The sequence below is a fragment of the Gigantopelta aegis genome, chromosome 4 (genome assembly GCF_016097555.1).
Source record: "Gigantopelta aegis isolate Gae_Host chromosome 4, Gae_host_genome, whole genome shotgun sequence".
Lineage (NCBI taxonomy): Eukaryota > Metazoa > Mollusca > Gastropoda > Neomphalida > Peltospiridae > Gigantopelta > Gigantopelta aegis.
The window spans coordinates 96,138,804-96,153,709 of NC_054702.1; the positions used below are offsets into that span (position 1 = coordinate 96,138,804).

The 14,906-nt window shown below is 36.4% G+C and overlaps 1 protein-coding gene across 2 annotated transcripts in view; it reads right to left on the reverse strand.

The window, feature by feature from the left end:
* Positions 1-7,554: 7,554 nt before the first annotated feature.
* LOC121371481 (centrosomal protein CCDC61-like) overlaps positions 7,555-14,906 on the reverse strand; it is a 48,010-nt gene continuing 40,658 nt past the window's right edge. For both annotated transcript variants that reach the window (XM_041497408.1, XM_041497407.1), the window contains exons 15-17: positions 12,596-12,636; positions 11,118-11,191; positions 7,555-9,043 (exon numbers count right to left, since the gene is read on the reverse strand). In XM_041497408.1, the coding sequence (XP_041353342.1) occupies positions 8,946-9,043; positions 11,118-11,191; positions 12,596-12,636 (213 nt within the window). In that variant the 3' untranslated portion in view covers positions 7,555-8,945. The remainder of the gene's footprint in view (positions 9,044-11,117; positions 11,192-12,595; positions 12,637-14,906) is intronic.

Genomic DNA, 14,906 nt, shown 5'->3' on the forward strand with positions numbered 1-14,906 from the left:
CCAGTGCACCACGACTAGTATATCAAAGGTCGTGGTATGTACTATCCTGTTTGTGGGATGGTGCATATAAGAGAACCCTTACTGCAACAGCGGGTTTCTTCTCTCAATATATGTGTGGTCCTTAACCATATGTCCGACGCCATTTAACCGTAAATAAAATGTGTTGAGTGTGTCGTTAAATAAAACATTTCCTTCCTTCAGCATGCCATAGTCTGATCGGGGAAATGTGTTTGAATAAATGAGCAATATCGTTCCCGTAGCATTGTCATCCGTTTAACCTATGATCCTCTGATAGTGTTGATTTGATCATAATCACAAATATTCGCAAAGGTTTTTTCGAGTGCTCTGGTCTGCTTGGCTTTCATTAGCGTAATCTGCTTTAGGAGTTCTATTATCTTTTCTGGTATATAATCATGCCGGGAAATGTTATGGTAATGTACCTCTCTAGCAAGTGGATCGATATCTTTGATGCGGCAGAGTAAGTCTTCATAAAAAAAAAATTACTACATTTTTTTTTCCACGTTTCCCAAAATTTCATCTGTTCTGTTGTTTACAAAATACACTCATCTAACGGAAATAAGACTGTTGATAATGTAGAAGATCTGCTCCTCTTGGGTGTAGATGGATGCTGATCATTTGTATGCATGTCTTCAGTAGCATGTTGTCTCTTTCTGATATATTTTATACGTGTGAAATACTGATACTACCATCTATGGTACCCGCGATACCTATCATCTAGATGGGAAGGAATGTCCTTGTCGAGAGTTTGCATCATCGCATGTCTGCATCATACGACAAACTTCTTCAATTTGTGATCAGCTACCTGATGTTAGAGGCTTATCAGCTTTGGGGTTTTTTTCTGTTAAGGATTATACAGGTTCTGTCTACATCTGTGCTGCAATGGTGCGACTCTGTTATCCGTGATTCTTTTAGTGTATTACCTCACTTGCTACACATTGCCAAATATATGTTGACAACATGGGCTACAATGTACCCATGTACCCCTACCCTTAATTTATGTCTTTGCTCATAACACCAGTCTTAATGAACCATGCACAAAATAAGAAAGCTGCAATTCCTAATTGGCAAACAACTGAATTTCATTTTTGTATGAACTTAACTTTTGTTTAAAAAGTCACATAAATTTTCGGGGGAAGGGGTATCTGGTTCATGGGCTATAGACAACTAGTACAAATAATAAACTTTAAATTTATACATTCTTGGGAAAATTAAATAAGTTTAAAATACTGGCACTTGTGTATTTATACAGGGGTGGTGGTTTCGGGACCATTGCAGGAGAAACCATACATTGCGGGTCCAGAGGGCCTCTCCCCCCCCCCCCCCCCCCCCCCCCCCCCCCCCCAAAAAAAAACCCCACCTACATAAACAACAAAACACACAACACAACATTTTAGCTAACGTAGAGGGTTTTCACCTTCAAAATTACTTTCCTGAACGAACACCTTGAATGAAATATGTATATATTGCACATCTACTAACATTTTGGTATATTGTATCCATAATTGTGTAATATATGCCTGCATAAAACACAATACAAGGCGATGTCACATTGTTAATAAGTTGGCTCAAAATGAAGGGCAGAGGTGGCATTACGCATTTAACGTGTATGACAATACAATTTATATAACAATTATAATTCCTTACTGCACGAGAGGTATGAACAGATATTTGGATCCATAAAAGTGACTTAATGTTGTAAAAAAAAACCCTGGATATCAAGTTTATTGATATTAAATTTAGCAACTTATCAAGAACATTCATCCATTTTTCTTACGAAAAAAGGCTTTATAAATATAACAACTTCTTTACAGCTGCTATTATGCAATATATGTTTTTGTTGGACACATACCTTTAATTTAATACCACACAGTGATAGGTAGAGGAATATACATACTTACAAACAAGTTCGGATATTGATCCACGTGGATTTAGCTTATAGCTGCCATCTTGAATTAAAGATAGCCGCCAAAATTATTAAGGAAAAAAGTGCCACCAATGAATTTGTTTCTTTGGGATATAAATAATTTTTAAAATACAGTTATTCCAAATGTAGCAAAAAACTAAACAAAAAAGGAAACCCCAAAATCATGGCATAACAGTCCAGACTATAAACTGGTACCTATACTACTCCCAAAATTTTAAGCAGTTTATAACTAAAGGGATACATTGTCTAACTGGAATGAGATACATGTTCAGCTTAAAGACTAATTACTCGTCAAAGATCTGCTTTTCAACCAAATGGGACATTAGACCGAAATGAATAGAAAAAGTAACGTGGTTTGACGAAATGTCACAGGGTGTCATAATCAGACATGTTAACTGAAGGAAATAATCAGATATGTCCATTGCAGGAAAACATTTCTAAATGGTCTAGGTATGTTTTAATACCTTTTATGTTCACCATGGAATTGGATACATGCTCGTTTGCGTTTCGGCATTGACAGGATGAATCGATCCGTGTGATGGCGGAGGATGTTTTGCCACTCCTTTCTGCTCCAGTGACTGCGATCAGACATTTTGCCGTACAGACGTATCCCGATATTGCATTGGATTAAGGTCTGGTAATTTGTTTTGCTTAGATAAGGTCATCATTTATTTCACGTGCTCGATGCGACGGGCACTGTTATCCACGATGTCACTGTGCCGCAGGAAGGGTAACAAGCGATGCAAGCGATTATTTTAGATATAATTTATTTCAATTGCCGCATCCTAATGTTCTCGTATATTTCTCCAGTCACGGGCACGAACATCGTTGAAAGGAAAACAGAACGTGGACTAGCCTGTGAACATGAGGTGCCGCCACTGGTGATGCCAAAAAGGAAAGGGAACCCAACAAAAAACAATTACAGAAAATGGGAGAACACTATTTCAGCACAAAATTAGCATGCTACTTTTAGCGACACTACACAGTTCAAGCAACCGGCCTCGGTGGCGTCGTGGTTAGGCCATATGTCAACAGGCTGGTAGGTACTGGATTCGGATCCCAGTCGAGGCATGGGATTTTTAATCCAGATACCGACTTCAAACCCTGAGTGAGTGCTCCGCAAGTGATCCATAACTGGTTCAACAAAGGCCATGGTTTGTGCTATCTTGCCTGTGGGAAGCGCAAATAAAAGATCCCTTGCTGCTAATCGGAAAGACTAGCCCATGAAGTGGCGACAGCGGGTTTCCTCTCTCATCTGTGTGGTCCTTAACCATATGTCTGACGCCATATAACCGTAAATAAAATGTGTTGAGTGTGTCGTTAAATAAAACATTTCTTTCTTTCTTTCAGTTCAAGCACAACAGTACCTAGTACTAGTACCTAGTCAACTTGTATATATTTATTGGCTAAACAAAACACTTTATTCTGCAATCACTGTATATAAAATGAGACGGAACTACTTTTACACTAGTAATGATCAGCAAAAAAAAAACCCACCCCCAAAATGGTGGATTGTTAAAGTTATAGTCTCTGGTTACCATATTATAATATCATGTACAAATGTGAAGTACAAATGTGAAATACAAGCTCAAATACACTTTTAAAAAACTCGTGTGTGTTCGCTATGAACGGAGATCGTGAAACGTATACGCTCGATTCGTCGCCTGTGCCGCCATAGCTCGGCAAAGCACAAACGACAGCCTGTTGTCAGTTTCAGTTAACACGTGCGTTTGCCGATTACAAATTGTAGGGTTCGTCTCAAAAATAAAAATAATAGAGAAATCTTGCGCTGTACGAAGAACGTTCGGTTGAGGATACGGTACTAGTCTTTCGTTAAAACCGGTTTGATCTTCACAACGTATTATCGACAATCGTATCTTTCTATTTCAGAATTAATATTTTATAGTGTTAGTAGAACTTTCAAACTTTAGTTTGTATACTAGTAACACATTAATCATGTATATATTTTTTAAATAAAATATACTAAAGTAGACAATGAACGTTTTCACTTCTTAATTTTACGTGTTAAAATCGAAATGTGTTGAGTGTGTCGTTAAATAAAACATATCCTATCCTTCCTTCCATCTGCTATTGGATGTCTAACATTTGGTAATTTTGACATATAATCTTAGAGAGGAATCGAGTGCATGTGCAGGGGGAGGGTATTGGAGGTCGAAACCATTACATGCCCAAGCTTTAAAAAATTTAAATGTATTTTCTGGGGGACCATGGCTCCATATAAACTTCGCTCAACACAGTCTATAACCCCAACCCCGCTGAAATCCCTGCACACACGCCTCGGAAACCAGCTAAAAATATTTTTAGCAAGGGATCGTTTATATGTACCATCCCACAGACAGGATATCTCATACCATGGTCTTTTATATACCCGCCGATGGGTATCGTTCCTAGACTGACCGCGGATTTCTAACAAACACCTTTTAGGTCTAAGTAATGAATAAAAATAGTTACGTAAATCGAACACAGTACCCTCTTCCTCTATCCCTAGAGCGTTACGTAATTAGTAACACCCCCTTACATGTAACGCATATGCCAACAGCTGGACACTGTCAAAATTTCAAGGCAAATCCCCCACCCACCGACCCCTTGAAAGGCGTTGTACCATACCTCTATGGATATAAATATGTTTTGGAGATATGAGACGACCCCTCAATCAAGACAGTAAAATTTGTTTAAAAATTGTGAAATCTCACGTGATCTCGTTGGGAAATTTCACACTTGTGATAAGCCAATGAAAACCGAGATCGGTAGGAGCCCGTCAAGTGTCCCACTTTCGAAATACTGGCTTTGTTTATGACCTGGATAAGCCAGCGTAGTGAAACCAATGCGGAGTGCGACGTCATATATGCACCAAACGTAAATGGATTTTCTTTTCTATATGCTTAAATAATAAAAATATTCCGGATACTGCCGCTTTAAATGTTACTTATTATTTTATTTCCAGTTGGCGATTTTGATTTTTAAAAACGTTTTGAAGACTATTTTAAAAAAATAAAATAATAAATAAACTTATTTAAGAACCTTTTGTGTGTGTGCGTGTGCGTGTGCGTATGTATGAGTGTATGTATATATATATATATGCTTCAAATAAGTAGAGGAACCTGAAATATTAATGTTAATATCAACCATTAGAACGAGCATACGTTTTGACCACAGACATCCTAGTAAAGAACTCATGCGCGTGCTGTAACCTCACCGTGGTGCAAGGGTGTAACGTTCTCTTTGAAAATGGCCAATACAACACAAATTTAAATTTTGAGTAAAAGTCAGCATCTATCTGTGATATTTGTATTTTTGCACAGTTCTTTACACTGTGTTTTGGTTTAATTGTTGAATTTTTGTACCGATATTGATCATCATTGTTTTTGTATTTACCAGTTTGACACCCAATAGCCGATGTATTTTTTCGTGCTGGGGTGTCGTTAAACATTCATTCATTCGTTCCTAGTAAAGCACGTTCAGGTCTGTTTATGAACACATCGAAACACATTCCATAGTTTGCACGTGCATCAAGCAGTTGCCCCGTACACGTGCGTGGGGCGTCATTCTCGATTTTGACAATTTCCAGGGTCTATTAATCACTGCGGAACATTATTTCTGTCAATCTTTTTCATTCTGTTGATCGTACAGTTGTTGTTTTGTTTTTAGTCATTTTTATTGTTTGAATTTGCGATTTACTGATAAAAAAACCTCGTCAACTTTTAAATTTCACTTTTGACCCCAATCGTCCTTGAAGATTTTTGGTGGTCATAAAACCTACTGTAATACTAAACTGAACAATCTATAAAAAGTGTGGTACCTTGCATTTTATTTACCTGCATAAAAACAACAGGGTGCAACATGGCATGTTTAAAGATAATTAAATAATATGTTTATTAGCAACCCCAAATCCCTGATCCCATAAGTAGTGGATTTTTTTAAAAAGAAAGTTCAAGAAACCCTGTGACTACATGACATGATGAATACCTAGTATCTACACCAGCCAACTATGAAGGAATTTTAGAAGGGGTGGGTCCAGACTGAGGCGACCGAAGTTTATAAGGGGGTCAGGTCATACTCACACAGAAAATATATTGAGAAAAATGAAAAATAGCTCCAGAAGGAATGATAAAAGTAAGGAATAAAATAAAATAGCATTTTGATGTGTTCAGTTTTGTGACGGAGGGACGGCGGGACGGCCAGTTTAAAAAGTAAGGAATAAAATAAAATAGCATTTTGATGTGTTCAGTTTTGTGACGGCGGGACGGCCAGTTTAAAAAGAGAAACCGGCTCATGATCATATAATTATTGTGTAACTATTTACTGCTGAAATTATTTTCCTACATTGTCCATTGTATTATAGTTTATCATTATATTTCACCTTGTACGGGTACTCGAGTCCTGTGAACGGACTCGAGTCTTGCTAGACTCGACCCGTGTCCGAGTACTCGTGGAGACCCTAAATATACTGCTGTAATACAGTATTAAAGATACAGTCTCAACCATTAACAAATTCATAACAGGACTGAAGTCCAACACAATTAGCACTGTGATATAAAATAAAGCTTTATTACAGGATATACAAATGACTGTACATATTTCATGTATTGTTAAAAATAAAATATTCCAGCAGAACACATTCTGGACTAATTAAGACTACAATTAATATTAATAAAAATGTACAACAAAACAGAACAGCACATATTAAAATAGAATTAAATTAAAATGTTAGGCGTAACAATAACTATATAATAATTATGTTGGTTGTTTCAGTACAGAATATAAAACTATCAGTAATACTGATTTCTGGTTTCTTGGGCTAGTTGAATGTATGACAATAGGCATTGATGACATATATGATATACTGATGTCATGTCATCCATATTACACATGTATGTAAACAATTAACTGGTTTAAAAGTTGACCTTGTCCATAAAGACTATATTTTAAATGTGATGTATTTGACAATCCCAGTGTTGTATGGCATGTTATTTAATAACACTCTAATACAAAAGATACCAGCTGTTTGGTGGCTGTCTATGTTATTTTTATCAAGACCAACTATACAATCTAAAATGGACAAGGGTAAATCGGTTAACTACTATGTTAAGTCTACGTTTACCGACAGTAAGTTCAATATTCCTGTTGGTATACTACTAGACATTCAAAGGGAATCTCTGCATCAGAATTCCATCAGACTTGTGTGTGGCAGATGGTAGCATTTTAAACCAACAGTGTGTACATGGAGTAGGGATGGGGTGGAATATTTGTGTATGATTGGGGGGGGGGGGGGGGGGGGGGGGGGGGGAGACATTCAGGATATTTAATCCACATACTTTCAGTATGATCCCTTACAGATGTAACATAAAAACATTCATTATCTTAAACACTTATTGCATCAAATATTTTGGAAGGAAGGAAATGTTTTATTTAACAATGCACTCAACACATTTTATTTATGGTTTATATGGCATCGGACATTTGGTTAAGGACCACACAGATATTGAGAGAGGAAACATGCTGTCACCACTTCATGGGCTACTCTTTTCGATTAGCAGCAAGGGATCGTTTATATGCACCATCCCACAGACAGGATAACACATATCACGGTCTTTGATATACTAGTCGTGGTGCACTGGCTGAAACGAAACATAGCCCAATATGTCCACCGATAGGGATCGATCCCAGACAGACTTCACATCAGGCAAGTGCTTTACCACTGAGCTAAGTGCCGAGTCCTGCCCCCATTAAATATGAAGGAATGGAAAAAAAAATTTAAACCCATTAAAGGCACTCAGTCACAAATGATTGACCTAATTAATGACCTAACAAAGTATTATCTGAAAATATATACATTTGATTTGTCACTAAAAGTACTTTATTTAGCCCAATGGGCCTACCAACGGAGATCAATCCCAGACCGATCTCGCATCAAGTGAGCGCTGTACCACTAGGCTATGCCCCGCCCACAAATATTTTGGTCCCCATCATATACGAAGTGTGTTACGAAAGGAGTTATCCTGCAACCACTGTTTGTACTGTCTAATTAAAGCAAAGCGATAAACTACTACTGGCAATTTATTTATGTCTAACTTAACTTGTTTACTTTAACGAGCTATTCAACTGCATCTTCTCTATATCACTGATTTTAAGACAGCATAACATGGAAATTTAAGTTTTGAGTTGTGCTAAACAAAAATTATATATTTTATTTACTAATTATTTATAAACTTTTTTTTTCATGTGACATACTTGATACTCATTGAATTTTTTCCCTGTCCCAATCAGTGCTCCGAAAGTGGTATATCAAAGACTGTAGTATGTGCTTTCCTGTCTGTCTTAAAGTGCATATAAAAGATCCCTTGCTGCTAAGGAAAAGATGTAGTGGGTTTTATTTGAAGACTATGTCAGAATTACCAAATGTTTGACATCCAATAGCTGATGATTAATAAATCAATGTGCTCTAGTGGTGATGTTAAACAAAACTAATTTTACTTACAAGAATGAAGTCTTACTGCAAAAAGCTTGCCTGTTTAGCGTAAGAATATTGAAAGTTAGAAATAAAGTTGATTACCAGTCTTCTTGTCGAGATGTAGGATAAAAACAATAACAGCTCAGTGATGTATGTTATCGGTTTGATCCTGTTTAGAGGGAACAGGGAATTTCACTTGGGAAGCCTTGAATAGGTTATTGACCAGTTGTTCTCTGTCCAATGACAGATATGTTAATCTAAATTGGAACATTCATGCAGTCTTCCATCTGGTCTGGGTTCCGTTCCACTGAGCATTCAAACTGCTAAGATCACTGGAAGTACATAAGGTAGTTATGCACTTAAGGTGATCTTAGCCCTAAGATCGCTTTGTGGAACGGGGCCCTGATGTCGGTTAACTGTATGTATGTATGTTCATCAAGCATGCATGCACTGCACAAGAATGATCAACAATATCTTCAGAGTTTGGCAATAAATAACGACTTTTATAAATAGTGTTTGCTGTTTGTGTCAAGGCAGACTAGATTTCATAAGCTGCTGCAGTCTGTTTAACCTCTCGTCTATCTCGGATATTTCTGCAGATCTGTCAAAGTAGTCATCATCGTTAGCTGTAAAAGATAATTAACATATAAGGACAAATAATGACTGAATACAAATCAGAAAATGTCAGAAGTGGAGAACAAAGAGAAAATACAGGTAATATGTCTATATCCAGATTCAACATTCTTTCTAACCATATTCACTTGAACTTGTTTTCCTACATTGTCAATTTTGTTGACCCGATCGTCACTCTCGCTATTTTTTTCGTACAAATAATTGAATACATTCTTTCTAAGCATACAGACTTGTACACATTTCACAAATGGGAAAAGATGATATGCAAATTATGATACATTATCATATTTTCTAAATATCTATTGTCAATTTCGTTTTCCTCGCGCTATTTGTGGACGAATGTTATGATCAATCTATTTTCTAAATAACTGTGTGTTCTGAAAGTCTGAGTTGGAAAGGAAAAAAAACCTCGGAAAAATAGTAAGAATTACCACTAGCGGAGCTCACCCTGGATAAAAATGCCTGTAGCTAAAAACAATAGCCATATGGGGGTTTTATTAGCCATAATGAAAATGTTTTAGCCAAAATGGTTTCTGCAGTACTGTATAGAGTATTTATATATGAATATGAAAATACATCTTTTTCAGCTTATTATGTACAAACTGGAATAAATCTGAATAACAAAACTATTCCATGATAAAAATCAAGGACAGCAATGGGGGAAGGAGCAATTAATATATTACTTTGATTTTTCAGTGTGTGTGTGGGGGGGGGGGGGGGAGAGATATGCAGAGTTGGAAGCTAGTGCCCTCTGCAAACACCCACTCCAACCTCTAAGGCATATGACATTAATAAAAATTTGAGAGCCAATACTCTCTTTTTTACAATAGAGCTCATTATTTCCTTTAAAATAGCAATTTTAATGTTGGTTTGAACTGCTTTTATTAATTTTTTTAAAGTAACCCATTAATTCCCCACCCCAACAATTTCGTAATTTGTGCCATGTTGTTGATTTCCACGTTGTGTTAAATGCTTGTTGTTGATTTCAGCTTCTAAAATACGTAGCCTAAGAATGCTGACTTCACATTATTAGTTATTCAATTTACGTCAAAAGTTTTTGATTAAAAAGATAATGACTTGAAATTTACTCTATTTTGAAAATCTAGCTAACTTTTGAGACGTCACCTCAGTCTACAAAGTTTTGTAATATTTTATCTAACAAATGTCATGATTATTGTAAACTAATTGTATTCAGTGTATGTTTAACAGTTATTTGTATAAATACTGCATGTTCATTTCCTGTGATTGCGATATGCATGAGTGCGAAATTAACAAAGACAACGGAAACAAACGAACAAAATTAATTTTTCATTGATGTGAACAACTATTTGGGTTTTGTTTTTTTGGTTTTTTTTTACAAATTTACATCAAGATTTACTTGCATGTAATCGTATTGTTTAATGTCTGCAACGATGTCTCTTGACACGTGCAACAGTCTCGGCTGACTGTCAAGTGTGACCTATATGCACACTGAGAGCAGCCAAAGAATGTTTTCCTAATGTTCGCGAAAAATGTGATTGGTTCCTGACGTGGACATTGGGTTTAACGTGAAGTGCATAAACCAGTCTAGTGGACGTTTTTGTTTTGCTTGGTCTGGCTGAACTTGGCCCTAACCTACTTGTCTTTCGGTCCTTAACTAGCATGTGTATTGAAACTGACGCACCTTGTCTGTCCGTTTTTATTACTTTGGTTCAAAGACTTTACAAAGTTAAAATAACAAGCTACAGATCTTTCAGACTTTGCTTTCATACATGTTGCTGTTAAAATTAATAACCATGATTATTAAAATAAGCAAACATTATTAAGTTGTATTCTGCATGACACAATTTCTATATTATTGTAATTAAAATTTTGGTATTATTATTATTATATATCAGGTGTCGGATAGATTATGTAACTGTTTGTTCACATTGGAAAATAGAAAATGGCGTAGCCAAAATTTGAGCCACTTACAAATTTTATTAGCCATTTTGTGTAAAAATTAGCCAAAGGCTAATTTGGCTACCGACAGCGCGAGCCCTGACTAGATGAGGTCGGATTTAATGGGATATTAATATGAGAACTAACCTGGTTCTTTGTAGTTTTCTTTATTTCTCACAGACCGAGTCTTTCCTCTGTTTGAGTCAGGTGTACTGGCAAGAGTGAATGTGGTTAAGGTATAAACAACAAAACAGACATAGAAAAAAATGAAGAGACACCAAAAAAAACAAAAAAAATAAGCAAACCACCCCCCCCCCCAAAAAAAAAACACAAGAAAAAACAAACAAAAAAACATGAATTTAAACCTCTAATTTTTAACTTCAAAAACACATTAAATGAGCACTTTCACCAGAGAACATTTACAAAATTTTGCTCATGTGAATAATTCAGAGTTTATTTTATAGGATTTGATTTTCCTTTGAGTCCTGCCTTTTCAAAAAATGATAAATCCACTGATTGGCAAATGTCAGCTACCCATATGATCCATGTACATGTGTACTGGTATCTTGAACCTGCTTCAGTTTGTAACTCACTCCTACCAGTCTGCAGGCATCAAAATAAGTCGAGAATGGTTGTTCAGGTCACCAGTTAGTTATGACATATCAAGAAAATCAAGACAGGATTTTTGTTTATGACAAAATTCTTGAGCAAGTGGTATTCTGTGTAGAATTTCTTTGTTGGAGAGAGGGAGGGAAAGGGGGGAGAGAGAGAGAGAGAGAGAGAGAGAGAGAGAGAGAGAGAGAGAGAGAGAGAGAGAGAGAGAGAGAGAGAGAGAGAGAGAGAGAGAGAGAGAGAGAGAGAGAGAGAGAGAGAGAGTTAAGTTTATTTCTGTTTAACAATGCCACTAGAGCATATTGTTTTATTAAACATTTGGTAATTTTGACATATAGCTACATTTTTCCATGAGCAGCCAGGGAATTTTATATTCACCATCCCACAGAAAAGAGAGCACATACCAGTCTTTGATATACCAGTCTTTGATATACCAGTCTTTGATATACCAGTCTTGGTGCACTGGATTGAATGAGAAATCACCCAATGGACCGACCATCAACGAAGAGAATTCCCAGACCAACCGTGCATCAGGCGAGCATTATACCACTGGGTTGAAGGAGAGTTAGGCAGACAAAGAGAGGGTGAGAGAGGGAGAAAGACAAAGAGAGGGTGAGAGAGGGAGAAAGACAAAGAGAGGGTGAGAGAGAGAGAAAGACAAAGAGAGGGTGAGAGAGGGAGAAAGACAAAGAGAGGGTGAGAGAGAGAGAAAGACACAGAGAGGGTGAGAGAGGGAGAAAGACACAGAGAGATTGAGAAAAACCTACTGCCACTTCTCACAGACATAACAGTATATACTATAGTACATACCATAGCCTTTGATGTACCAGTTGTGGAGCACTGGCTGCAACTAGAAAAAACACAGACAGACTCCACAGTGCAATCTATCCTATGACCAATCACACATCTGGCGAACATTCTGCCACTGTGCTCGGACAAATAAAAGTATAGACTCCAACTCTATATATTTCTTACATTCCACTTTAAATACTGGTAGCTTATGTAAAGGATATACTTTCTTCTTGTCTGCATATTTTCTAGAATGTTTTGGAGGCTGAAAAGAAAAGGAAAAAACGAGAGTCAAATGTTATGGAGAAAGTAAGCCATCTTATGCAAAAGCTACAACTTGGCTCATAAAAACATGAAAGTATAGGTTGATAACAGGTGTTTGTATTTTCCTTTTGATCAAACCAAAAATATCACTTTCAAGAATATGGCTGCAGTATTCTAACAAACACAAAGATTTAGTAACATATATAATTTTAGGTACCGGATATATGGTAATCTTACCCAGCCAACTAAGACGTTATATCTCAGCCACTAAAACAGCAAGTAAGTCATTAGATTCATCCATTAAACACTGGACTTTCAGTATTTTCAGGTTCAGTGGGTATACACTCTCAGAACTGCCTTGAATCTGTACCAGGTAAGTAGGGTCAGTGGATTTCAAATCAAGGCAGGCAAAAAAACATAAAAGACTAGTGAATTTAAAAAATAATAATTCTGATATGTAATTAAAATAATAAAATATTTGATAAACCGGCCTCGGTGGCGTCGTGGTAGGCCATCGGTCTACAGGCTGGTAGGTACTGAGTTCGGATCCCAGTCGAGGCATGGGATTTTTAATCCAGATACCGACTCCAAACCCTGAGTGAGTGCTCCGCAAGGCTCAATGGGTAGGTGTAAACCACTTGCACCGACCAGTGATCCATAACTGGTTCAACAAAGGCCATGGTTTGTGCTATCCTGCCTGTGGGAAGCGCAAATAAAAGATTCCTTGCTGCTAATCGGAAGAGTAGCCCATGTAATGGCGACAGCAGGTTTCCTCTCAAAATCTGTGTGGTCCTTAACCATATGTTTGACGCCATATAACCGTAAATAAAATGTGTTGAGTGCATCATTAAATAAAACATTTCTTTCTTTCTTTATATTTAATAAATAGAAAACTGATGTTTAATGAATTAATTTTATTTGAAAGCTAACTCACATGTACTTTAAAAACAATGAAATTTTATTTTGTGTTGAAAAGGTGACACCATTATGATGTATTTATACTAGTGAGAGCCCTAATACAGGTAGTAATACATAAAAATAAAAATAAAATATATATATATATTATCCCCAAGTGACTGTTCAATCCATGACAATCAACAACATATTAAAAATTTGTACTTTGTTTTCTTCAATGACACCACTAGAGCACATTGATTTATTACTCGATGGCATGGATGTCAAACATTTTTTCCATTTGTAGCAAGGGATCTTTTATATGCACCATCCCACAGACAGGATAGCACATACCACGATACATATATATATACACATAGTAGTAGTTGAAAGACTCGTGATGCTGTCAAAACGTTTTAAATTTGCATTTTGTTGTGCAGATGGGTGACCAACATATAGAATTGAAATCTAACGACAAAATGATAACATATTAAAAATGCTAAAACATTTCTATAATATTATGCTGTTCATCTCTTTCATCTAAAGAGATCTAACATCGTTATCATATCATACATTTCATATAAAAGAAACAGCTGTGTAGATATGACACACAATCACATGCACACAATCCCACACACAATCCCACACACATTCTCGTCTAATGTCATGAACATTATATATATATATATATATACATACAGTGGACTCTGTCTAAACCGGACTCACTTCATACCGTAGAAATAGTCCAGTTTACATAGAGGACCGGTTTAGACAGAGTTCATCTAGAGTTATGGTTCTTGAATGATTGACAACTCACGTTCAACAATGACATTTGAACCCATGGATGGTTGTGAAACACAGTCATGCAAGCCAGACTTGAAATCGATTATTTCACAGACATAAAAATTATACTTAAAGGGACATTCCTGAGTTTGCTGCAATTTTTAAGATGTTTTCGACTAACAGAGACTTTTTAATGATTGTAATTACATATCAAATATATTTTTCTGCATAAAATATTAGTGGCTGCATATTAAACGTGTTTTTGGTTGTTCTAATATTTGTACTAGGTTAAATTTCATTTTATTTCTTAAAACATTATTTCAGTTAGGTATCAACACACACTCTAATATTAATCTGATTGATCTAACAGCCTACCGCAATAAGAGTAAACTTCACATGAGTGCGATTACATTTTGTATTTGATCTGCGACGTCGTCCTGATTACTTGGCAATTGACGATCATTGTTCAACTAATTAAGCAGCCCGTCGTTCAGTCAAATCCCAATCCGGTGTAGACAGAGGTAATTAATGAACGGTTATTTCGTTCTTGATTTTTGATCCGGAGTCCGGAGTAGACAAAATACAAATTAGGCA